At 41.7% G+C, this 27,384-nt stretch overlaps 1 protein-coding gene, 1 long non-coding RNA gene and 2 other non-coding genes across 5 annotated transcripts in view; all 4 read right to left on the reverse strand.

Moving 5' to 3' along the window:
* Positions 1-10,521: 10,521 nt before the first annotated feature.
* Positions 10,522-19,478, reverse strand: LOC133409465 (uncharacterized). Of its 2 annotated transcripts, none has more exons than XR_009769412.1 (5): positions 19,396-19,478; positions 18,712-18,828; positions 17,896-17,964; positions 17,558-17,600; positions 10,522-17,321 (listed from the first exon to the last, which is right to left on the reverse strand). It is a non-coding gene; the product is annotated as an uncharacterized LOC133409465 (long non-coding RNA). The 2 variants fall into 2 exon arrangements; XR_009769413.1 differs by having other exon boundaries at positions 18,712-18,849.
* On the reverse strand, positions 17,710-17,845 carry LOC133410230 (small nucleolar RNA SNORA14). The gene has a single exon (XR_009769518.1). It is a non-coding gene; the product is annotated as a small nucleolar RNA SNORA14 (small nucleolar RNA).
* Positions 18,529-18,664, reverse strand: LOC133410229 (small nucleolar RNA SNORA14). Its single transcript, XR_009769517.1, has one exon. It is a non-coding gene; the product is annotated as a small nucleolar RNA SNORA14 (small nucleolar RNA).
* A 944-nt stretch (positions 19,479-20,422) lies between the features above and the next one.
* The window catches only part of arid4b (AT-rich interaction domain 4B), a 71,096-nt gene continuing 64,134 nt past the window's right edge, over positions 20,423-27,384 (reverse strand). Inside the window, 1 exon segment of the mRNA XM_061689407.1 lies at positions 20,423-24,078. Coding sequence (XP_061545391.1) covers positions 23,924-24,078 — 155 coding nt within the window. The 3' untranslated portion in view covers positions 20,423-23,923.

The following is a 27,384-nucleotide window of genomic DNA, read 5'->3' on the forward strand; positions in this document are numbered from 1 at the left end:
CGACCTCAGATATGCGAAATAAAATGGATGGATGGATGGAGTACTAAGGAATATTTAAAAGTGTGTTTCATTCCATTTAAGCATGTTTTAATAAGTTTAAATGTGTTCAAAGCATGTGGGAGGAATACAACGTTTTAAAAAATGGTTTTCATATGGTCTCTCCATATTGTGTTTTTTTAACTATCGGGTGTGGGTCTGGAGTGTATCACCCGCAATATACAGGGGTTCACTGAATATATAACTTTTTATAACTGAAAATGTATTGGCTGTTCATTTGCTGTCATTGTGTTTGTGCTAATAACACTTCTCCATCAAAGTGTATGTTTACTACAACGCTACTGTATCCAACTGGCTCACTTTCTTATGTTATTAATCAACTCACATACAGTACACACAGAAAAAGGGTATGGCCTGGGTTGGGGGTTTGATGTATTGACATTACAGTAATTTTTGTAAGTCTGTGGGAAAAGGGATGGCGACGCGGTTGGCGTTTGCATGTGGACCTTTTGAAACATTTTAACTGGCTTATTGTCATAGAAACATAGCCTTACAGACATATTACAATTTCCAACTGAAAACAAATTTAAAACTGTCATTTTGACTGTTTGTTTACATGACAGATAAAACGGAATAATTTAAAAATGAGTTCTCAAAATGACACCGTGACTGTTTCCCTGTAAACACTGTCAAATGTTTGTCTGTGAGAGAGTATGTCAACAAAAATAACAATTGAGAAATATTTGTGGTTAGTCCTTTAACGACACCGCAACTACTGGTTTGGTGGAGTCTCGTCAAATTCTGAGCTCCAAAATCCGCTGACGAATGATATACAAAAACAATCCATTGGTGTGGAGGTGGTAGTGACATCACCAACTGGCCTGGCACACATATTCAAGAGTTTTCAGTAAACATGCACCAACACCAATGCAAGTATCGGGTATCGTTGCCGTACAGAATCGGTACACAAAAATTCTCAGATACTGTATGAACCAATACCACATCACCAGCCTGACATGTCAGCTATGTCAGCTGTGTGTGTGTGTGGGGATAATTTAAGGACAACACTTTTAGGCGACTGCAAATTGTGCTGTGCAAAATGGATGATGAACTCCTCAGCACAGTGTAGTGAGTCGCCTTTCTTTAAAAATCCGGAATATCAAGAGATTTTGATTTGTATGTTACCTTATCATGTGCTCTTACAACTTATGAGGCCAAACTGTTATCTACGTCACCTTTAAAGTGACAGTTTATAGGCAAAAACACACTTTTGTCCACGTTTAACTAATTTACAGTTGTTCATATGTTGTCCAGCTGTAATTGTGTTGTAGGTAAGTCCATGCAACTTTGTGTCACTTTTGTTATACAGCGTAACCTCGGGTTACGAACGACTCTTATTTACAAACAATTTGGGTTACGTACAAATTTTTTGTAGAAACCTTGCCTCTAGTTACATATTACTTTCGGTTTGCGAATGGTCTTTGTATGGACGAAGGGAAGGATCTATGTTTTGCTTCTACTCGCGCTGTGTGACGATCATTGACTTTTTCATGTTTTTGGTGTTTGCATCAGACAAGCAAACACCAAAGACATGAAAAAGGCGACAGACCAAACAAAAAAAGAAACGTAGGGGTGTCTGGGGGTCTTTGCCAACAGAGCAATAAATGACAATGTGAAGTGAATGTGTTTATTATTTATGTACAGTGTTATAAAACAGCATTAATTAATTAATTAACAATTAATCTTTGTATTTGAATTCTTCAGTTAACACACACTGTACAATCTTAGTTGTATGAATCATTTAGTTTTTTGTTTCGTATCTTGAGGATTTAGCGTTGTCATGTAAATATATGCTGTTCAAGAAAACGAAGTATTTTTTAATATTTGATTAAAACACAATTGCAAGGCGCGATGATGTTATCACATATTGGCACAATGTATTGGTGATTACTCAAATGTTAGAACTTGTACTCAGTGTCAGTGGTATCGGTGCATCCCTATTTTTTAGTCATTTTTACAGGTTTGTATGAACGTGGTTTTCTCTGACAATCTTTCAAAACCGCACATTTTTTACTAGATGGGTATGGCGTAAAGCACCCAAAAAACAAACAACATTCAGAAATCTGATGTCAGTGAGGACAGGGTCTGAACTCATTGGGGGATGTGGACAGTGAATGGTAAAGGGTCAGCTAGCCCACAGAGAAAAGGGGTGGGGGAATCTATTCCAGTAGGGAGAGAAAGGTCACAGTGTAAGCTGATAAAGGCGGGAGGCAGAGCTCTAGGCCAGCTAGTCAGCTGATGCCTGCAGCTGTGTTTGGAACATCAATATGAGCCTTGTTCAGCCTCTACCCTGCCCCCCTCCCTCCGTCCGTCCCTCCTAAACCCCTCCACACTCGGCATCCCCTCTCGCGGCTCGTCCCCCCTCTCCTCTCACTTTATTTCCTTTTTATCCAGCACTGATTTATGAAAGTAGGGCATGTGCCCATAACTGCTGCATCAAGGAACATGGCTGAGCCTCCAGAGGCACTAAAGCTCTGTTTACATCAGCCCAGACAACTGCAGCGCATTGCACAATGGCCACAGGCAAGCTGAGTTATATAAAGCTTGAGCTCTATTGTTTTTGTTTTTCTGCTTTCGCCACCTCTAATTCCTGCACAAATGCTGTGTTCTGATCTATGGCATGCAACTTTTACGTAACCTCTTCTTTCCTGAACACGCCAGCCGAGCTCCAGGTGTCAAATTTCTCATTTCCCAGGCCGCTGTTTCGTTTGGATCAAAGAGCAGGGTAAAGGTTGCAGGAAACTCAATAGACGGGTTCTTTTTTTTCATGTTATTTTCTGCTATGTCTCTCACTCACGCACTGGATGTCAGTGGGCTTTGTGTTGGTTTTTTATTGTGGAGGAGTACTGAAGCATGCGGATCATATAACAATGACTGCAAGCAAGCACTGTGACTTGAACCTAGGAGCATGTTTGGGGGATGACAATTAGTCCCACACGGAGCAGCAACGCACGTCATGGCCTGTGTTTCCATGGCAACATATCAGCGCGCTCGGGTGGTAAGGGACAAAAATTTATGTTAATAATGAGCACCAAGGGAAGCGTTTGAGCCAATGGTCTAACACAATGCTGGGGTGACATAATCATGTGCTGACAATTAATGAGTCTTTGAAAATGTGCCCAGTAAAAACATACCGTCACTCTTTTGTTAATCTTTAATTATGTGACTCAGTGGGTGTAGCCTGTCCTTGAAAGAATCTGAAAAGCATGAACAGCTGCTAAAAATACAGGCCGACCCGACTTAATGGATATGAGCCACATTTCTAACATAAACAAACGTGGAAAAACCTCGGAAATGTTCACACCAACCTTCCCCGTTCATGTACTAAAACAGTGCTGACTCAACGCAGCACCACTGAGTGCAGCTGCATTCCGGAGTCTCCTGGACTACAAGGACGCCCTCTCATTTTGAGCCAGGGGGCTTCAACACCGGAGTGTTCTCGATATTTCTCTGCCTGCTCATGAATCACGGCAAACACGGTGCTTTTGCTGTGGTCCTGCGGGAGGCGCGGTCAGTGCGGCCATACACAACACACTGCAATTATGACTCGGAATTCCAGGGAAAGATTTAGGCGACAATCGTATGTATTTCTCAATTCCTGGCCAATTATGTTGACTGCATTAGGGGCAGGTGGTTGCTGTTTGAAAACAAATGCATCTCCAGCAAAAAGATAACATACACAATACATGCTCTCGCATGAGGTTTATAATTTGGGCATGTGGGAGTATTTTTTTACACTGCATTATAGCCATCAGCGGGATGGTATATATGGATGATATATATATATATATATATATGTAAAATGAACTAAACTATCATAATTGCTGGATTAATTTCCTTACTGTCTGTCTTTTTTGGTTGTGACTGGCATATGCGCAATTCTTCAATGGCCCTTGGAGCAGTTATGATTTACCACTATGGATTCTGCCAAGCAACTGGTGCTCCCACGTACGACCTGGAACAAGCAAATCTACTTCTCCCCCTCAGCTAAATAGTCAGTTGTGAAGTAAGATAATCAATCACAAAAAGATTTAACGATTCATAACAGTGTCATTGGTGAATCACAACAGACTGTGAAAGAATATCACAGTCTGTTGTAAAGAATATCTTCTGGTATGTCGTTTTTTTTGTTTCATGCAAAAAGGCTGCTGCTCGCTAGCACTGATTCAATTCTTTTGGTATCTTTGGACTAAAGATGCTATGCAGTGGCCACCAGTGGTCTAAAATGAGCGCCATTTTGAGTAAAGAGCAATATAACGCATTACTGTATTCAGGAAGACATCAGATTACAGTTACCAATAATAGTAAGCATTGAGTCATTGTTGATTCGTAACAAGCAAACATTTGTGGCTGATGACTCAAAGCAGCAGCAGCTCATCTGTCCAATAGCATGTTACCAAAGAGGCAGACTGCTTCCTTTCTAACGTATTGAGGAAAATGACTGGGAGATCATTGTTTATCATACAATCAACAATGAAGATGCAGTAAATATAAAAGTGCAAAGAAATGCACAACTTCTCTGTTGATTGTTGTTCATTTTTTAGTTACACATTAAGAATAGCGTTTTACAGGTGTGTTAAGCACGCAATGCATTGTGGGTTAATTATTCATCCAGAAGTGCGGGGTCAGAAATCGTCATGGAGGTAAGGACTGACTCACTGAAGGACTTAGAATACTTAGCTTAAATAATATTTACAATGAAAAGTAAGAGCTTTCAACATCCTCTGGAGTCTGCACTGCGTTTGGTTTGACGCGCTGCACCGCTCACATAAGTAGTAAGTGCTTCTCCCCCCGTCAATCACCCACAGCTCTGCTAGTTAAATAGCTGCGTAAACTTGTCACCGGGAACAAAAATGTTTTCTCACTCTTCGCATCAAGATTATGATGGAACTCAGGAAAAGCTACCAACAACTCCACAATACAAAAAAAACGAGTACTATTGGCCGCAATCACGCTTTTAAAACAACATTCGGTACAGTCCTCTCGGTTTCCCCCAAGCCCAACATCTAACCACCACGCTCTCACTTTTACCTACACACACACAGACACACACGCTTGCCTTCATGGACCCCCACACAATCGGAAACCACATAACTCAAACAATATGGAGGGTTGCTCGTCTGTCTATCCATCTATTAGTTAAGAGTCTTTAGAGGTGTACTTGTTTAGATGTTTTGGTACTTAGTGCAGACGTGACATGCCAAATACAGTAAGTTGCTCATTTAATGAGGCTTCAACTACACTAATATTGAATTTACTGGTTCATGTTAATAGCATCGTTCTGTAACTTGTGTGGCATATATTACCAAGTAATGGGTACGGTCAAGCTTATGCTCTTTTTGTTCTGTGGATAAGTTCTATTCCGGCCACTTGACAGCTGCTGAAAGCAACTAAAAAAGTTATTTGTAATCTTGGTTACTTTTGAAATCAAGTAATCAGTAAAGTAACTAAGTGACTTTTTCAAGGTCACTGGCAACACTGGTGGCCACAGCATTTACTGTATATTCACTAGCAGTACGGCAGAGATAAGTGGGAGATGAAATACATTTTCAATACAAGGCAATAACTAAAACGCTACTACTTTATTATCCAATGTGCTATTTTCACCTCATACTCGCTCCTCTTGCGTTCGCCATCTTTGCACAAGTCGTCCTATCCTTGGCTCACCATATTCCCACTCACTTCCTTCCCAGTGCCCACGCTTCTCGCCTCCTCTCTTCATATCTCAGCTGTTACTTGGCAACATGGTCCCAGCTGGTCCAGAAGTAGCCACGTTTCCACGGCAACGACGTGGAAACCTTTTTTTTTTTTTTTTTTTTTTTAAAAAAAACAAGCACCATGCACATGAGTCAGGTGTGTGTGGAGATGTAAAAAGAACATCCAGAATGAGTGTCTGTTATATGATTATATAATATTATAATCCAATGCAGACAAACAAATCTAAAATGGGAACATTTGATTAGCTTTGGCTAATTTTGTCACTTGAGTGATGGATTTTACACACGAATTCCTCTTGGGATTGAACATCCATTCAGCTGGCTAAAGCTACCTTCCAATATATTTGCCATTCATCCATCGCATCCTGCATTGACAATTTCAATTCAAAGCACTCACAAGCTGATTGCAGTTCTGGGAAACAGACCTCTTGTCTCCATGCCCTGAGTAACACAGCATCTGTCGTCATAGCAACCATATCCATCATCTGCAGGGGATCAATTGATTCATTATTGAGTGAGGCGTAGCCCCCCTTCTCTGCTTCCAGTTCACGTCTACTTCATCTTCCAGCATGCATTATTGAAGTGGAAGCCTGCCCACGCACCAGGATGGAAAAGAAAAAGCCGTTAGGTCTCCCTTGTGGAAATATAATTCATATCATACATTTTCCCTGGAAAGCATTCGACATTATTGCCTTAGAATGCAGAAAAAAAGACATCCTTCCCAAAAACAAAAGTAGTAGTTAATTTCCTCTGTGTGCTGGGTATTGTAGAATGTCTGTGGTGTGCAGATGAGACAAATTAGTATAAGTGTAAGATGACACTGGTAGCCATGTTAAAAACAGCACTGTGTGGCACTAAACCATTTATTGCCGCAGGGGAAGACACAGTTTGGTGCAATGATATCTTCCTTTATTGTATGCAGCCCTTCACAGTACGGCTGCACACCTAAGTAGAGCCCGCAGGCGTCAGTGTATGTGCGGCGGCCCAGTTTGTAGGGAGAAGGGAAGAGGAAAAGACAAATGTATATTATTGGAAAATTTGTGCTAAATGGATGATGTCAGCTCTTTGCACTTGGACATTTTAATGTGCTCTCTGAGGGAATTACATCATTAGCCCTCCTTTCCGAGCCTGGCTCAATGTTGGGAAACCTCCTAATGGATGTCAAAAATGTTGTCCCAATGGAAAAATGGTGCGTGTCTGTGTGCATGGTGGTGGGCTTTCATTACGCTTTAGAGAGATGCCTTGCTCTTAGCATCATCAGCTGGACTAAAAGCCTCCATAGAGCATCTCTGGTTGCAACAGTAACTCAGTCTGCATTGAGGCAAAGCGGAATCTATTCCAGCTGACGACCCCACGTGACCCTACAGTATGTGTAATGACTTGTCTTAATTGTTTCATGCATTTATAATTACAGGGGCATATTGAATTGGCAGCAACATTTTCAATTTGACAAGCTGTCAGCCGCAAATTTTACTTTAGAAATGACATTTAATAACCGAGTCACTAATAATCAGAGTGTGGATGAAAATTTTAATTTGAAAGAATGCAGCCTTTATGAATGGAGCCTAAACAGTCAAGCGTCTTATGAATTACAACTTACAAAAGTTGGATAATATGGATTTTCAGCCAAACAAAACAGTGTTCAACTCATCATGTGTGTTTTGAACAAATGGGCTTTTAGTTTTTCTTGGGCTTTTTAATTATTGTTTTTATTGTAAGGCCACTGCAGAAGAAATTAATAATGTATACATTAGCGCAGATTTTTTTTTAATTGTTGTAAAATTAGAATACTAAGGAACGAAAAACAAGTGTGACAGTAACTTAGTGTGCCTTTTTGTGCCGCACGACATTCGTAATCTCAAAATGTTATTTCGGAACCCTCATAAACCGAGGACCTGCCTTGACTGCCTTTGTTTATGTCAGGGAATAAACACGATGTGGATATATTTATTTAAAAAAAGAAAAGAAAACAACGCTTTATGCAAATAAAAGCAGTGCTTTGAAAACAAGCATTGGGTTGCTCATATCTTAGGCGTGCAATCATCACAGATCCCATAAATAGACTGCAAGCAAAGAAGGAACAGATCAAAGCTCGTTGTAAAATAGGTCAAATGATGGCTATTCGTGTTCTCCAAAACCACTGCGGGAACACGTTACTGTCAATAGAAAAATATCAAAGAGTGGGGACAGAAATGTGATGAAATGAGGGCTGAAAACGTTTCAACTCCTGCACGCACACTGCCCATGTGTTCAGTCGCCTGATAGCCTGAGGCGGATTTTGGTGGCGAGTGAGAAGCGGGGATGAAGGATAGGAAAGAGCCGCTTAGGTTCACTGAACAATTGCAAGCCTGACCAACATTTCAATTGGATCGGGGGTCCGAATGAAATATTTCCATTGGGACACAAAGGGTCCGAAGAAGTGCTGTAGTCATAGCATGAGAATTAGATGTAGCACACGATGTCCCTCTATTCTCCACATCATCCTCTTGACAAGTTTCATTGGAGAGGCAAAGCCCGACTTGCCACTGTTATTATCTCACTGCCTGTGAAAGCCTGTAATCTCCATCCCCAGTTTTTGAGAAAAGCAGATTTAATGTGACAAATCCAAGGACCCAAATGACAAATCAGGAATTTTCTGTGGTAAGTACCACTCACTTAATAGTACAGCACAGTGGGAATGACACAGAGGAGGGGCGGGGCATATATTTCACTCCATTTCTGCACTGTTGCGACATGAATTAGTGTCACCCAGAATGACCCAAAGACTAATAGTCAAACTGATTTCATTTAACATTGAAGCAGCAGGTTGCAACTATGCTTAGGGCATATTACCCCTTATGCTTAAGTCAGAAAAGGCATGCTGTGCCTATTCTGTCGGCCACTTAATTCTATCATTTGCGCATCTTCTCACCATTTATGTACTCTGGCTGAAGTAACTCTTAAGCGGGGGAGTTTCCTCTCCTATCTGGCCAAGCGTGCATTCTGCCAGAGACTTAAGTGAGTTTCCCCAGCTGCACTCCAGAGGCTGTAGTAAGTCTATCGTCTTACGAATGTAAAACATCATATTGCACGTTTTGAGTCGCTCCTGTGCTCCGAGCCGCCGACGGCCGGTGACTGCCCGGCAGCAGACTCGTGCTGACAGTGCAAGGGACACCTGGCCCATATACGCTTACTGACTGCCCAACTGGGCCGTGAATGTGTCCCTGCCACATTACGCTGCTCAACGGTCGAATGTCGACATATTATAGATTAATTGGCAAACAAATTCAGCAGACTATTTTTCATGCACCTGCGAGGAGAATTGGCGCACCTTGACAAAGCGCAAGCCAGGCGCGTAAAAAGAAGATTTACGCACAAACAGGAGATTATGGCCCTTGATGTACAGAGACTGTCTTAACATTCCATAAAATAAGCAACCGGGGCCTATATGAAAATATAGAGTGGTATCATCATCCATCTACACATCACATTCTGGTGTTACATAAGCAACCAACGTGAAGCAGAATCCTGCATGCACAGCCCGTCCTATTAAGCACTGTGCATGAATGAATAACATTCAACGAGTTGGGCCGATAAGCCGCCCCCTCATTGCGCGCTGGCCTCACATTCAAATGCAGCTTTCGCGTGGGGAATTGATGAGGCAAACGACTCAAAGCTAAAGTCTTCCAAAGGCTGCGCTTTCACAAGATGCAAGGCGTCCAACCCACTTTGTACTTCCTCGGTGAACAAGTGGGTTGCAGCTCGCCAGGCAGCACAGGAAGACAATACATATCCAGAAGTTCCTCCAAGGTTACATCTCGTGCAAAAGAGAATAAAAGTGTTTTTTTTCACCACTTGATTTCCCCCCCCCCCTCAAATTATTAAAGCAGTGGGAGTCGGGAATGCTTCACTCATGTTCCAAGGTTACGGTACCCTTCATCGCTCCCATAAAAACAAAGCTGGTGTGGGAGAAAGAGAGACGAGCCGAGGGAGAGTGACACACAGAGATAAGGAGATGATGGTATAATAGCGCAAGTTTCATCACAGTCAAACGCAGGCGGAGGAGAGGAGTGACATCCGGCCTCAAAAAGAAATTATTTCAAAGAGCATTTCATCCCAGATTATTGCATGGAGACATGTTCGGCAAATAGAAGAGTGGCTTCTACTTTTTTAAAGAGTGGCCCTGCTGATAGAAGGCTGACGAATTGAAAGCTTGGTTAGATCAAAGCATCACCACATTACTATTGGGGGCCATTTACAGATATCACTTTTTACTGAGTAGGGATTAAAAACTGGTCTGTGGCCATTTGTTCACACTAGAACAACATTTCGGAGAAAAAAAAGGGTCTAAAAAGCAAAAATTGCGCAAGGGGTAAAACTCTTGAATCTGGCAGTAAGCTATACAAATTCACATTTTTGAGTACTGGGGTTGAACCGATTAGTTGACTAGTCGACTTTACAACTCTGCATCGACATTTACAACTTGAAGTTGACACACTGCTAATCTTGTCTTTTAATTAGCCAATTCAGAGAGGACTTTGGCTGCCATCGCTGGACTTCGTACTAGAGAGTATGAAAATAAATTGATTGTGGATGAGAATAGTGGTTAGTGTCATTAACTTTGGCTATTTTGATGATCGCTAGTTTTAAAATATTCATACCAGCGGTACCCCCGGAGCTGGTGGTGGGGAACGAGGGCAGCAGCGCAAAGTGAAGCTTCATCTTTGTGGGCAAAATGTTATGTCCAAAATAATGCGCAGACAAAAACTGTGTGGTAATGGGAACTTTATACATATCATGGCATGCACCAAACCAACATCACGAACACTTGTTTGGCATATGCCAGTACTGTTACAAGCATGTGGAAATATTTGACCCAAAATCAGACCAGGAGCTGGTAAAATATTCAAGTCCATCCTCAAATACAATAAAACCACAAGTCACATACATATAGGCCCTACAGAGAAAGGCTTACTTTTTTGGGAACCTGGCTACAGTGTCCCGTCTTACAACATCCTAAGCTATGGAACACAGGATGAGACCGGACTGCTTGTTGACAAGAAAGACATGCGCAGGCCTCCTACCAACTACATTCAGCGTAATGGTGAGTTGTGTTTTTAAGAAATTTCTTCATTTGTTTGTGTGCCCGCCCTTCAAAATATGTCTTTACATGAAACTGGTCCATGGTGCAAAAAAGGTTGGCGACCGCTGTCCTGTGCTGAAAAATAATCAATGGTTGAATCGGCTTTGACTCGACTTACATCATATTCTAGTCTACTGCAAGAAAATCTCGTCGTTCAACCTCTGGTGAGTATTTCGGACCACGGCGCTATCGTTTGCGTTCGTGTCACTTATGGGAAGTCTTAGAAATCTTCTTATCCAGAAACATTCACTACATTGCTCTTGCGACTAGCTGACAAGACGTATTACTTACGTTTGTCTAATTCTATACCCACTCATCATGTAAACATACTCTTCGTCTTTCATTAAGAATGGCAGGAAGCAGCAGTACACTTTTTGTTTTGGTAAAACACAGAGGAACGGAAGTGGAGGATTGCAGCATTCTTGCTGAGGCCCCACATTCCCCAGAGGAACACAGCCAGGTTGTTGTAGCGCCCCCTCCCTCCTTCCTCACCCGCACCCCCAGCTCGCCTGCTTCCTGTGCGTGGCTGCTTGCCTTCCCATGCATGTCCTGAGTGTGGTCAAGACCCCACACCTCCTCCTGCTCCTCCACCACCCTGCTGCTCCAAATACATTATTTACTCTCTCATGCCCTCCCTTGTCCTCAAAAGAATCAGGACAGTGAGAAATAACACCACTGTATAACCCCTCCTCCTCTCCCAATGCACACAATAAACACTCGACCCCTCCTCCACCAACAGCACCACCCCACCTGCTCGCTCTTTCCTTACTGCGTACGATGAAAATACAGTGCAGGGCTATGCCGCCACAATGGGGAACTCTGTGAGGCCCGGCCCTCCCATTAATCCCCTCTGACATGCCTCCCGAGGGCAGGGATTTGCTACAAGTCAATGCAGGAGCGACAGTATGCAAAACAAGCCTGTCTGACTCTCATGCTATTCAAAGCTCTGCTGTGCAAGAGGAGGGCAGATCACAGGCAGAGGAAGGGAAAAAAAACAGTTAACCCTTGCTTCACCCTGCTGCTCTGAATACTTTGTATTTTCCACTGTAGATTGCACAGATAATGTTGATGATGGATGACAGGAAGGGAAATGTCGATTTTCTCCTCTTTATTTCCACGGTGGGCGACTGGTTAGAGCGTCCGCCTCACAGTTCTGAGGAACCGGGTTCAATCCCCGGTCCCGCCTGTGTGGAGTTTGCATGTTCTCCCCGTGCCTGTGTGGGTTTTCTCCGGGCACTCCGGTTTCCTCCCACGTCCCAAAAACATGCATGAATTGGAGACTCTAAATTGCCCGTAGGTGTGAATGTCAGTGCGAATGGTTTTGCTTGTATGTGCCCTGCGATTGGCTGGCAACCAGTTCAGGGTGTACCCCGCCTCCTGCCCGATGACAGCTGGGATAGGCTGCAGCACGCCCGCGACCCTAGTGAGGAGAAGCGGCTCAGAAAATGGATGGATGGATGGATATTTCCAATGCATTACAAATTTGGCAGCCTCCGAGAGGAGCTTGCCACCAGACCAAAATGCTGCCCAATGTACACAGGGATTCACAAGTCATGTGATGCACTTACACCTCTCAGGAAAAGCAGCACTATTGAATTTCAGTCATATCGGGCATCTGGTGATGAGGAGAAAGGCGGAGGTTGGGCAGGATGACATTAGGAGGTGGTTTGGTGCACGCGGCCCCCACCATGCAGCTCGGCAGGAAATGTAAACAAGAGGGCTAGAATGGATGCTGGGCCATAACCACAAATGGAAGGGCTACAGAATATTAGCCTGTTTCACACAGAGGACCCACGAAATGGGTACATTCGAGACCTAACAGAAGATCTAGAATGGATCCGGCTTTTAAAAAGAAACCCAAGAGAGTGTATGTGCAACCAACTTCCACAGTTGGCAAGACAGGTCAAAGCACATCCGTCCGCCTCGAATAAATGGCGAAGCCCTATAGCAGGAGACAGGGACAAAGCACCAGCAGGAACTTTAAATGTCTACAGTACCGTTTGTTTTACACAAGATGTCTACAAGAGCTATCAAAGATGACATCATCTGATGTTTAGGCTTTGTTCATGTTTGCATATTTGTATAAATAAATGATAGACACGTATTTAACTTTTATCCGAAAACACAACCATAAAGAAAACAATTATAGCAAATTTGGGTTCAAACTATCATCATATAAACCCGTTGTTATGGTAGTTATCAGGGCATACACAGGAAGTCCACTAACCCGTTTTCTGGGTTCGGTCACGTGACTTTGCGCATTAGATATTGCCTTCATTGTGTGCGCTTACGCAGCATCCTGTAATCAGATAATTAAATGCGTGATGACATTAGTGCCAGAGTATAGGGTGACAAAATACTCGGCCGTCAGGAACAATTGCTTTCAACCAAACAGGTCGAGAGAAGTGAGTGTTGAGTCTTAAACTTCACACCCCGATTCCAGATAGTCATCCTCTTCCACACAGAGATCACAAGGTTCTGGCTCGTTGGGTTCTGGGTGCAAAACAAGTAAATGAATGTTACTGTTATGTCTCCAATGCAATCATTTTGCAGCCTCTGTGTAAAAGAGGCTTCAGATTTTACCTCCGAAATCAGAAAATGAATGGGTAAACGTCATACCCCATGCCACCTCAGTGCTGTTTAAATCGAAGGAAATTTAGTTTTTCACAGGCAGTTTGAAAGGGGCTCCTGTTGAGCACAAGGAAAGCATAAAAATGGGAAAACCACACGACAGAAAGGCTTTGGTGGAAGAGAAATCCGCCAGGATTTGTAGCCTGCTTTGGAGTCACGTGATTGGCTCCACTCCCTCTGATTTTCCACCCATCCTCAGCCCCTCCGAGATGGAAAATGGGTCATCTGCGTGGAAGTTAATACTCTCCGCACGTACAGTGTCGCTTTATTTTTAGGACATCTTCGCCCTCACTTGGTGAATGACACAGAGGTGTTGGGCCCAACTGGTGTTTATTATTATAGCTGCTGGCCCGCTTCTAATGTTTCCCTCCGTGACTGTGAATATTTGACGAGACCCACACGCATGACATCAGCTACAGACAGAGTGACTCTGGGCATCGGGTGTTAAAACGCTCAACGGCACATACGCGGGAGGGCCTCAAAGATCAACACCATCTTACCAAAAGCTCCTCAGACTACTGCTGAAGCTGCCATGGCAACCACATACTAGCGAGCTATTTCTGGCCGCTTAACTCCCAAACACAGCTGCTTCTGCACTACCAGTCATCCCCACCTGTCAGATATCCAATCTGAGCCCTGCGAGCCATTCGTTGCACAAGATCACGACCTGACATTCGCAGGGCCAAACAGCAGAGCAACGGTAATTACTGCTGACCATCATTTGGTGACAGGTTCTCCAGTCATGTCTTGCACAACTCAAATATACCTTGTAATAGTCCCATGGGCACATATAAACAGTAATGGATTGGTGGTTTAAAATAAGGCCCTATAATCTGCAATGCAGGGATTTTAACATAGCATAACATTGACAGTATACTACTTCGGTTTGAGAGTTATTGCGAGCACTTAAGTAAAAGTATCACAAATACACATGCAGCAGACGTTTTCTCAAGCTGTCAAACTGAGCTGCTGTGATCTCACCCCTCATTCACGCCTCCGAGAAAGAAGTAGGACGTGTGGTGAGAGGGGGGCAGCTCGGAGCAACAGTGCCCCCTACTGCACACAACGGGCGCTCCTCGTTTCTCTTCCATTTCAACATGAAGCGCTGACTCATAATCCATTGTTCCACACACGACGCCTTGAATGCAACCTAGTCATTACAAACGGCACCTTATTTTGATGGCACAAAACCATGACAAGCTCATGCCTCGAGCGTGAACACAGCCTCGCAGATCGCGAATTTAAGTAGTCATCGCAGCATAGTATTTTAAATATTTGATTACATCATGCAACACAATTTTTTTTTTTTTTTTTTATTGTGCTTGCCCTCCTGTTCATTTGGGCTAGTTTTCATATGGGTGTTACGTTCAAGAAGCACAACGCGTCAGTCTTGACAAGGTGTTTTTCACAATGTATATCCCTACAATTACACTATATTGCAACAAAGTAATTTTCTGCAAATGACCAATAAAGTACACATTATAGATATTACAACTTTTTAAACAGAAGGGGGATACACAACCATTTCCTCATGTTTGTTACGAAGAATATAAAGTCACCCTGAAGGACTTGGAAATTCAATATTATGCAGTATAAAATGCAAGATGTTCTTTATCGTTCCTATATTTTGAAGTTATGGCAATACATGTAGTATAAAATTGGGTTCCTGGGAGGAACCAAATTAAGTGCAATCTTGAGCTGAAAGTATGGGAAACACTACATGACACGGAACTAAAATAATATTTGTTTTTGTAAAATTGTAATTTCTTGTGATGGTGAATTTGGAATTTTCATTAGCTGCATGCAATCATCAAAATAAAACAATCCTGAATCTATAGAGCATGAGTTTTGCATTTTGAATTGACCTACTGAAATAACTTCCCACAGTATTTTAATTTAATGATGCACTTGTGTTCCAATTTTCAGTGGAAAGTGACATGCTGCCAAACTTTTTTTTTTTTCTTTTTCATTCACAGTGGAAGGCTTATTTCTTATTTTACTTTATGTTGATGGCAGGTAGGCAGTAGGTGCCAGCCAGGCGTCCTTCAGTTTTATCCAGCCAACAGTCTACAGAATAAGTGGCCAAATTTTACAAAGGAAGTAAACTGTGTAGAGTAAAGTGTTCCAGACAGATTGCCAGCAGATTCCGTTCTAATTGGAACGCTACACTCCAGTCACCTCTGCAGCGCACGTGCTTGCATGCAGATGACTGCGCAGGACATTATGTATGCATGAGCTCATGGAAAGTGGAACATCCTGCATTGACTTTTCACTCTCCTCGGTGTATTTTCAGTGTAGAAAACAGGTTTACCCTTCGCTCCCGTTTCCTGGCAACGTCAAGACAGAGCTAAGAGGAAAAACAGCTGCAGACGAGGAAAATAATTACCACTCTATTCGGAGACACTCAGCGGACATGCTCTCTTTCCACTGAAAACACAACGACCCTGTTCACCCAGCTAAATTAAACGCACTGTATCTAGACAAGTGGGTCCAATTAGATGACCAACATTAGCTTCTCCCTCCTCCAGCATTCTGTCGAAATCCCCAGGAACATTTCCGCTCCTGAAGCAAAATGGCTCTCCTGTTACAAAGAGAAAGAGCAGCAGCTTTACTGTGCGTTGCTACTGCCATCTATAGGTAGAAAAACAATAGCCATCCATTTTCTATACCACTTATCCTTATTACAGTCACCGGTGAACCTTTGAGTCTACCCCAACTGACTACAGCCCAACATCCTGGACTTGTCACCAGTCAATCACATGGCACATTTAAAAATAAATACATTAATTAATTAATTAATTAATTAATTAAATGACTAACACTCACATTCCCATCTATGGACAATTTAAAATATTCAATTATCCCAAGAAGCATGTTTTGGAATATGGAAGGGCGCCTGAGTACCAGGAGAAATGTATGAGGTACGACAAAAAGAATAAACATTATCTTGTAAATTAAATATTGCAAAATCTACAGAAAATTACACGTTATACCCTTCAACAAAGGTATCCCCTCCAGAGTTGATGCACTTCTACAAATCACTTCTGCCACCAACAGAAGCACCTGGTGAAGTCCTTGAGGCCCCCCCGCCACTGTTACTTAGGCACAGTTTTGCCACTGTGCCTAAGTCACAGTGGCAAAACACAAAATGAGTTCCTCTGGCAGTAGTCTTGTGCCAGGAAATAGCAAGAAGTCATACAGTGGCAAGATCTGAGGAATAAATCGAGTGGTTGAAAGCTGCAATCCAAGAACTGCCAGGCGTGTTGTCCTCCACAGAGCTTGCTGAACAGGGTCTTGGAGGCGATTGACATTACAGTAGAAGACCTCAATTACTGTCTGACCTTAAGGCACAAACTCCTGATGGATCACTCACTCCCTTCTGGTCAACAAATGCTATCAGCATGACCTTGATCTTTGGTTTGGGCACACAATTGTACCCCCTCTTCTCCAGCAAGTTTTGAAAAAAAGACACAGAAGACTCCTTTTTGTCATCCTACAAGCTTGAGCACCATCTTGACGACCACCTTCCGCTCACCCAACACCAGCACCAAGATGGTCCTCCCCGTTCAGGTTGGGCACCTTCGCACAGTCAATCTTAAGTCACTACACACCACCTAGTTCACTCGCTCGATGTTCTCATTTGTCTTCCAACACTTCATCCTTCATCTCATCTTTTCCACAGGTCTCATGAACAAGTCACGTCTCCCCCACCAACTTTAACCATGGATTGAACTTGATTCTTTGCATCACGTTTGTAACACCTCCAGTTGCATCTCAGTGGGCTACACGAAAGCCTGAAAAAGAAGTGCAGAATGAAAGCCTGAAAAAGAAGTGCAGAATGAAAGTGTGACAGCTGTGTGCTAAACAAAAAAAAAAGAAAAAATATATTTTTTAAAATGAGATTAATGTAAGAACAGCACTTTTTCCAGCAACAACAGAGGATATCACATGTACTGTACACAGTATGGCATCCGTGATACGGGTTGAGATTTGACATGGAGTCCTACCTACCACACAGTGTGGAACTTACCAGCGTCTGCCCTTCTTTGGGGTCTTCTCTTCAATATGCCACACTGAAATGCAAATGGTAAATGTCATCCACAGACTGTAGAGAAGCAAGGCATCACAATCCTTATTCACCACCACAATCAGCAAACCAAGCCAATAAGATGCATTGCATACAATTTTGTCTTAGAGGTGAAATAACCAAGAGCATCAGACAAGTGGCTCTCAGTTTTGGATGTTCTAAGTTTGCTCTTGCACCTTTTCTTGTCCCAGAGGCCACAGATGGCAACTGGGGGGTTTATTAAAGATGCCAGGAGGAAAAAAAAAAAAATGACAAGGTTGCAACGTTTAAGAGCCTCTCACCCGGTCTGTCCTGGGATGGTAGGTGGGGAACATGGCAGTGGATGTCTGCTTGAACCTAAGAAAATGTTGCTGAGGTTGACCACAAGGACACGACAGTGTACAGGTGAGAAACACTTGTATAAGAGACAGCTATGCAATTCAACAGATGTTAGATTGAGTGAACTGTTACATGTCACAAAATTATGGACTTTGAGGCTGTACTGTATGTTTGATTGTCAGAGGTATTAATTTTTCACAGTTGCAGCAAATGAGTATGATGTAATACAGCACACACCAGTATATTTATAAAAAAAATAATAAAAAAAAACAAAAAAAAACAGACAGTACAGACAAAGATTGGGTTAGGTTAAGATTGACACATTGATGAACAAACTACAGTACATCTAAATGTTACCTTCATGCTGCACCATTGTCAAACAAACTGATTAAGCCAACAACTTTTTACCATTTGAAAGCAAAATTACAGAAAACTGATTTAAAGTGTATATTTGGATGCTGATCCTAATGGTTGTTATATGGCCCCAGCAGAGGTCTGCATGCCACTGACTAGTCTCATATACAGTGTCATTGAAAACATTGCGGTAAATATTGAGGTTAAGTGAACTATTCAATTGGAAACAAATAAACAATCACAATTGTGTCTTAGAGGTGAAATAACCAAGAGCGTCAGACAAGTGGCTCTCAGTTTTGGATGTTCTAAGATTACTCTTGCACCTTTTCTTGTCCCAGAGGCCACAGATGGCAACTGGGGGGTTTATTAAAGATGCCAGCAGAAATTTAAAAAGCATAATATTGAAACATTTAAGATACACTCACCTGGTCCATCCTAGGATGGTAGGTGGGAAATGTCCTGGAGGTGGATGTCTGCTTGAACCTGAGAAAATGTTGCTGAGGTTGACCCAGACACAGCGTCTGTGTTCAGGTCATCTTAAACTGTTGAAACGCATACATTCCCTTCAAGACAATATAAAATGACCCATTTGGGTCAACACATTAGGTACACCAGACTGCATTGTGTATGTTTGATTGCCAGAGAGGTATTGCAACTCTGGTAATTGTATCGTACAAGTATAATTTAAATGCAGTTTCAAGCCACTAAAAAGAATGCCACTTGAAACGCTACAAACACAAGATATTTGTAGATGTAGAATATTACCAGCTGTTGAATTATTATTATTATTTTAAAATTAAACCACGTGTGTACCTAAGAGAGCGTCTTCCTTGCAAATAAACGACCGAAAACGAACCAAGTCGCGATGTGCCTGCTGACGCTACCCTTCAGATCAAGGCAATTGAACAAAATGTAAGATAATACATGATAATACATTGCGACTGTTAACATAATTATTCAAATCTTTAGTATTACGTGCTAGTGAGCCACGTGTAAAGTAACGTGCTCCAGGTGGTTTCAACCTCCACTTGTAACGTGGGCTTTACTTCAATTTTTATTTGATTTGATAAAAGTTTAACACAACAGGTAAAGTAAGAGCGCCGTCTCACCGTTCTACACACCGCAAAAGAAGTCCATTTTGGACGCAGACTTGTCTGACTCAAACCAATTCAGCAACACAGCGCTCACTCAGCAAAACTAGCTAGCAAGTTAAAGCGACGTTAAACGAAACACTTTCCTTTCAAAGTCACTGATTGGCTGGTGCCAGAGTGCGGGTCCGTAAATCGCATTTCATTGGGTTATATTAACATTGACACGTTCATAACCAACCAAGTTCCAGTATACCAACGTTCGCCAAGAAAAGGAATATCTGGACACTAATTGAACTCACCACGCTGTTCCGCATTGGTTAAATTGACGTCACATGGTTAACGGACGCCATGTTGTCTCTAATCCCGGCATTGCCTCGTATTAGATTCAGACAGTTTTTTGCCTTTTTAAAGTGGATTTCGGGCGATTTTTTTTCTTTTGGGTTGGTTGTGTGGCTGTGGACTGTATCACTCATCCCGGAAAAGCCATGCGTATGCAGCCATCTCGTGTGGCTGAGCGCTACTTGTCCCTTGAAGAAGCTTATTATTTGGCAAATCCTATATGAATCAAATAAACACATCGAGCATCATTAATTGAAAGAGATGAATAACGAATTTTATGTGAAAAGTTCAATATTTTCTTAATAGGGGGTGCTCGCACACAAACACCCCGCCCCCTTCTGACAGCCTTGATTTAAAAAAAAAACATCTTAGTAATAGTAATATATATATAGTGAAGTTTCGGTGGAAAATATCCCTTACAAAGTAAATTTTAGTCATTTGCGTTGCATATGTCGAGCTGGGTAACAATATGGCACCCTCCCCTGTCACTGTCCAGACTTTTTCTACGGCTATGACGTTACATTCACGCCCAACCGTTGTCGAACATGACACATCTTTTTTGTGTCTGAGAAAATTTACAGAAGACTGTTGTTATTGAAGTTGTAAAATTTAGTGTTGATGCAAAGAGTTACTATTCGGCCCTTCCATGCCGTTCACTAATTTAAACAAACAAAAAGGTATCAATTATACCAACAGTTAACCTGGATACTTCACAAACTATGGCATTTATTTCAAACAGAGGGTTTTGCTTTGCATTTTTACAATAAATTACATAATGACCGTCATTGAATGAGCCTAATAAATACTATTTCAACAAGCTCCTTTATCGTAGTCTATGACCCGAACCATTTTCCATGCAGTTTGGAAAATAGGTAAGCCTCATTCAAAACCAGCATTCTTCTCTTACAAGCACAAACTAATGAAAGCAAAATTGAATACAAAGTACGTGAAAAAAAATAAAATAGGAAAACAATATACGAAGAAACAATTCAAATGAACAACAGTCAGAAGAAAATAGACAAACTACAAAAAAATCTCATCACGAGAAAACGTACAGTGCCTTGAAAAAGTATTCATACCCCTTGATCTTTGTTTACATTTTGCCACCTTACAGCCACAAAGGTAAATATTTTCGTGGTGTGGTGTGTTTCGTATCACATAATTGTAACGTGAAAGAGAAATCATGCAATCGTTTTCAAAATTTTAAGCAAATACAAATGTGAAAAATGTGGTGTGCATTTTATTCAGCCCCCCCTGCGTCAATACTTTGTAGAGCCACCTTTCACTGCAATTGCAGCTGCAAGTCTGTTGGGGTATGTCTCTGCCAGCTTTGCACATCTAGTCACTGAAATTTGTGCCCATTCTTCTTTGCAAATTAGCTCCAACTCAGCCAGATTGGATGGAGACATTTCCAAGTCTTGCCACAGACGCTCAATGGGATTTAGGCCTGGACCATTTTAACACATGAATATTCCTTGATCTAACCCATTCCATTGTAGCTCTGGCTTTAGGTTTAGGGCCATTGTCTTGCGAGAAGACGAATCCCCTTCTCAGTCAGTCTTTTTCAGCCTCCAACAGGTTTTCTTCCAGTATTGTCCTGTATTTAGCGTCATCCATCTTCCCATAAACTCTGACTAGCTTCCCTGTCCGTGCTAAAGAAAATCATACCCACAGCATGATTTTGCCACCACCTGTCACAGTCGGGATGGTGTGTTCAGGGTGATGAGCAGTGTCAGTTTTTTCTGTCACAAATAGCGCTTTGCATTTAGGCCAAAAAATTCCACGTTGGTCTCATTTGACAAGAGCACATTCTTCCACGTTTGCAGTGTCCCTTACATGGCTTGCAGCAAACTGCAAACGGGACTTTTTATGCCTTTTCTTTCAACAATGGCTTCCTTCTTGCCGCTCTTCCATAAAAGCCACATTTGTAGCACGCGCAGCTTCTCGTTGTCCTGTGGACACATTCTTCCAGCTGAGTAGTGGATTTCAGCAGCTCCTCTGGAGTGACCATTGACCTGTGACCAGTGCTCTCCTCGCTCAGGCTGTCAGTTTAGGTGGATGGTCATGTCTTTATAGGTTTACAGTTATGCCATACATACTTTTTCCATTTTTGGATGATGGATTAAACAATGCTCTCTGACATGTTCTTTTTTTTTTTTTTTTTTTTTTTAATAACATAACCCTGATTTAAACTTCTCCACAACTTCATCTCTGACCTGTCTGGTCAGTTCCTTGGTCTTCATGATGCTGTTGTTCACTAGTGTTCTCTAACAAACCGCTGAGGCCTTCAAAGTGTATTTATACTGAGAGTAAATTACACACAGGTGGACTCTTATTTACTACTTTGGGGATTTCTAAAGAGAATTGATTGCACTGGATTGCATTTAGGGGGTTTTAGTACAGGGTGCTGAATACAAATATACACCACAATGTTCAGATTGATTTTCGCAAAGAAATTTTGAAAACCGTTTATAATTTTCGTTCCACTTCCCAATTATGTGCTACTTTGTGTTAGTCTATCACATAAAATCTCAACAAAATACATGCAGGTTTGTGATTGAAAGGTCACAAAATGTGAAAATGTTCAAGGGGTATGAACTTTTTCAAGGCAGTGTGTGGGGACAATGGATGAGAACAAACATGCTGTGACTGTCAATATTTACACAAACAACAGTTAAAACCATAAAACTGTCTGTACAGAAAAGTACATTATTAACAGTGCAAGATATTAAATAGCTTGACTCAAAACACCTCCCAATATACAAATCTATAACAAAAGCAAACTATTACATACAGGTGCTAAACAAAATGTAACTTCAGGTTATCATTGAGTAAGGATCTATACAAAGGAAACACTGGAGAAAATGTATCCATATACATCACTGTATAATATAAATGCACATTTACAATATCTTTACCTTTATTCTGGTCATAGTACATGAAAAAATGTTTTTGGTAAGGGTGAGTATGAGAAGGAGTGTGACAGTGGATATGATATATGAATGATAGTAAAGGGGACGCTATGAAAACTTAATAAAAACAAAGCACATTGAAATTAATTAACTTCACGCTGTTCGGAACACTACACGTGGGATTCAGCTTCATTTAGGCTGTGAATACCTCTTATGGCTGTTTTCAAGTCAATGATCCAGTTGGAGACATGCATCAAGTCTTCAGTCAAAGACAAAAAGACTGACAACTCGTTAAAAATGGAGACAAAAAGGAAAAAAGGCAGATGAAGTGAAGTAATGTGACCATTGCGTTCATCATCATTGCACGGTTTATACCCAAGCTGGATAAGTATTCAGTAGTAGATTACAGGTGATCCAGTATAGTTCTACATTTAAATATTACCATATTCTGATAAAAGCCATCACTATCCATCATTCACTGTCCTTACATACACAGAGCTTCACTCACTCACACCGCATTCTTAAGTCTTTCGTAAGGGATATAATTTCAGGCAACCCTCTGATTTGAGAGGAGGAGCAGAAAAAGTTCTGTCCTTCCTCCAAGTGCCACATGGAAAAGAACTAAAAGGCACTACAGTAACATACCATAATCCATCCACTGTGACTACCAGTGACCTTCCAAGACTCAATGCAAACATGTGCATGCCTATGGAAGATATGAACATTTTCAATTAAGTTTTAGCCACAAGAAGGCCTTTTTTATGATGGTGATGAACAGGGAACATGCTTAAGTTAAACATTTAGTTTGCCCTTACTGCCAATGTGGCAATGTTCATCTGAATTCCTCAATTAAACAGTGAGCTCAGGCAGCGAGCGCCATGTTGAGCTACGAGGACAGAGCACAGGAGGGAGTCGAATGGAAAACACCCCTTACCAATGCATTTCTTATCAAATGGAAACAGTTATTGCTTGCAAAAATGTTTTCTTATAAATGTTCAATTAGAATTAAGCAGAGCACAAAAAACAATTGTGGATCTTTGTAGACAAATTCCACCTCCCTACGCAATCATCATAAAAGTGCACTTAAGTGCCATTAGCTTGCCAAGAAAACAGTTGTCATTACAAAATAGTGCTTGTTTCTTGTTTTGTTTTTTGTGTGTGTCTGATCTGGTGTTGTGCCCCAGTCGTTACAGTCTGTGGCTTGACTTGTCCATCCTGTGGAAAGGATATGGGGGCAGTGGCCCCAGGGTGCTGGTTAAGTGCTTATTGTGGCGGCTCCTAGCTGCTACATCCTGTCACCTGCACTCCACCGATACCCCAGAGTTCTGTGAGGAGGAGGAGGAGGAGGATGAAGACACTGGTTGGTCAGCCAGCGTCAACATGACTGCTGCTGTCAGTGAGCTTGAGGACGGTGAAGAGGAGGATGATGAAGAGGATGCGGCCACAGTGCCTGCAGACCAGAAAGAGGGTTTGGTTAAGGGATACATATGTAAAACCGACTTTCAAATAGCTGTTACACAACTGGGTAGGGATCTCCGGATTGCCTCCTTGCCCACCCATCAAGTGTGAAATTAAACAACCATATAAATAGTTTGTTATCTGCCCATTTGTGAAGATATTTCCATGGGCAAGCTGTTCTGGACTGCTGCCCCATTGTTGGGTAACAATTGAGCCTAGCACTATTCGCAGGATTCACCGCTGAAGATGGTCTGCCGTTCCTTTGCTAATCACGGAGGTCGTTAAAAGCAGGCCCTTGTTCTTTGCATTTGATCCTGGACACCCACTTTTTGACTGTGATGTAGCCTATTGCAGCTTCACCATAGACATTTTGCAACCTTTTGAAAATCTTTAGTGGTTCCCCTTCCAAAGCAACAAATTCAATCACAGCTCTCTGATTCTGACGGGTATCCAACAATGGCATTATTTACAAAATTGCTGACAGGAGGAGGAAAGGTTTAAACAAAACTTCTTTTTTTTTTTTTTATAAACATTCAAACAATTATTTAAAACTACAAACCATCAACATTTATGGGGAAAAAAATTATCAGTATGTTAAATTCAGACATGCAAACACCAAAGGCACGGAAGGGTGACAAACCCCCCCCCCCCAAAAAAAAATAATTGTAGGGGGGGTCTGGTGGTAACCCTCGGGCCCCCGCAGAGAATCTTTTTTTATTTTAACATAAATTAAACAATCTGGAAGGCAAAATCAACACATTTTCCTTTACGCAGAAAAACATTTATTTACACCGCTCAAGTCCATGTTGATGTACAAATTTAAGATTAAAATTTTATTTGCCTAATTTCTTTGCTTTTTTGTTTTGACCTCCAACTTGAGCCAGCCCCATCTCCAAATGCACCTAATGCCTGCTTCAAGCTGTGCCACATGAATAGCATCCTCCTCTTTTAGCACTCATTCTGGAAAATAATTGACTAAAATCTTTTGTCTATTTCACTTCATTTTCACTATTACCAACTTCAAAGGCTAATCCCAAATGCATCCTCCAGGAAAATATTAAGTTCAATATTTTTGTGTTTTTATTGGCCATTTCTGAATATGAAGTTAGTTCATTCTGTGTTGTGACATAATACCTAACGTTGCTCCGTCGCTTAATACATTTAACATTAACATCCGTAAACTAATTAGATAACTGTAGGCGCGTTTCCTAATTCATACAAAATGTACTAGCGGAACAGCTCTTGTTGCCGATGTTACGTGTGCTTCGCTGTTCCACTGGATCCACAACCAGGGCCACGACCCCCAACCCCTCAACGTGAAAATACAAAAGACCAGTGCAACAAATACACTGGCTGATCTGATGAGCAGAAATGTTGCTTAAACGTAAGAGTAGCAATCGAGGATATCCGCTCCAGAGGTGGGTAGAGTAGCCAAATGTTCTACTCAAGTAAGATTACTGTTAATTGACAATAATGTGACTACTCAAAAAGTAGTCCTCCCAAAAAATACTTGGTTAAGAGTAAAAAGTACACAGTGAAATAATTACTTGGTGTATAAATAAATAATTGGTGACAAAGGCCAGCCTTGGCGGAGTCCAACCCTCACTGGAAACGAGTCCGACTTCCACGTCCCTAGAGCCAGCGTCTGTAGCCGGGGATCGGATCGCCATGGTCCCTGCCTTCGGCCACTGCCCATCTCGCACTGCACCCGACCCCTATGGCCCCTCCCACTGGTGGTGAGCCCATGGGAAGTGGGACCCACGTTACCCTTTCGGGCTGTGTCTGGCCGAGCCCCATGGGTGCAGGCCCGGCCACCAGGTGCTCGCCTTCGAGCCACACCTCCTGGCCTGGCTCCAGAGGGGGGCCCCGGTGACCCGCGTCCGGGCAAGGGAAACCTCGATCCACTTATATTTTTCATCATAGGAGTCTTTGAGCCGTGCTTTGTCTGGTCCCTCACCTTGGACCTGTTTGCCAAGGGTGACCCTACCAAGGGCGTGAAGGCCCAGACAACTTAGTTCCTAGGATCATTGGGACACACAAACTCCTCCACCACAATAAGGTGACTGCTTCCAGGAGGGGGTGCAAAAGTAGAAAAGTCAATAGTGCGCATTATACATTGGTATAGGGGCAAATGGAAAAAAAACTGCCGCCATCTAGTCGTTATGAAAAGCTGGACACTTTCATTCCAAAATGCCACCGCCACCTAGTGGTTATAAAAAAGGTGTAGCCTACACTTTCATTCCAATATGACAGGGGTAAGTATGACTGCATATATGTACAGTTGTGCTCATAAGTTTACATACCCTGGCAGAATTAGTAAAATATAGTTTTTTTAAAAAAGACTGACTGAACAACAACCATCATTAATGTCTTTATGGTTATGTTTTGTTTAATAATAATGCTTTTCTCAAATGTTTGATCGTTTAATTTTAATCCCATTAAAATAAAATTTAATGTGTTTCGCCTGGTCCTTCATGTTTTCTTTAAAGAATTGTACACATCTTACAAATTCTGCCTGGGTAATCAAACATATGTGCACAACTGTGTGTTTTCGAATTTACTAAATAAAAGTTGGGCTGTTAATTTTAAAACAAGAGCAAATAAATTTAAAAAAAAGGATTACGTGTTCAAATAAGGTGCTAAACTTCTGAATAATTATTTGAAAACAAACAAACAAAGTACAGATACTTCTTGTCTTGATCATATGGGTAGAAGCAAAATCATGCATTGTAAAAATGCGTTATACATAGGTAGAAGGGTTTTCCAGAATTTTGAGGTCCACATTGGGGGTGCGTATTATACATGGGTGCGCATTATACACGATAAATTACAATACTCCAATACGACAGCTGCTGTTTTCGCGAAATGTAAACACAAGTCGCGCTGAAATTCGATTGACGCAATCAGCGCACAATGCGGAAGTCAAAGTCTCACGCACGAAATAGTTGATAAATAATCAATAATTGATAAATAAAGGTAGCAAGCGACATTTAAAAACAGGCTAATTTCCACGAGACAAGACAGACTCAATAAAGTGTACTACATTTCTTGATCCTTGGACTATTTTACCTTGGAACGGTTTTAAATTGTGAAAATAAACGAGTAAATATCCTTTGAAGTATGATTTTGATGTGTTGTGATTTGGGGATCACGGGTTTGATTAGATATATAGATACTGTATATGAATAAAATGTGGAGGTAGGGATTAGTTGTTAGCAAGATACCAGTTACAGTAACTTCTTGAGCTAAAGCCCCAAATTGCCCAGGGCGAAAACACAAGACACTGACCCCTTTAAAC

Source organism: Phycodurus eques, chromosome 11 (assembly GCF_024500275.1).
Source record: "Phycodurus eques isolate BA_2022a chromosome 11, UOR_Pequ_1.1, whole genome shotgun sequence".
Classification (NCBI taxonomy): domain Eukaryota; kingdom Metazoa; phylum Chordata; class Actinopteri; order Syngnathiformes; family Syngnathidae; genus Phycodurus; species Phycodurus eques.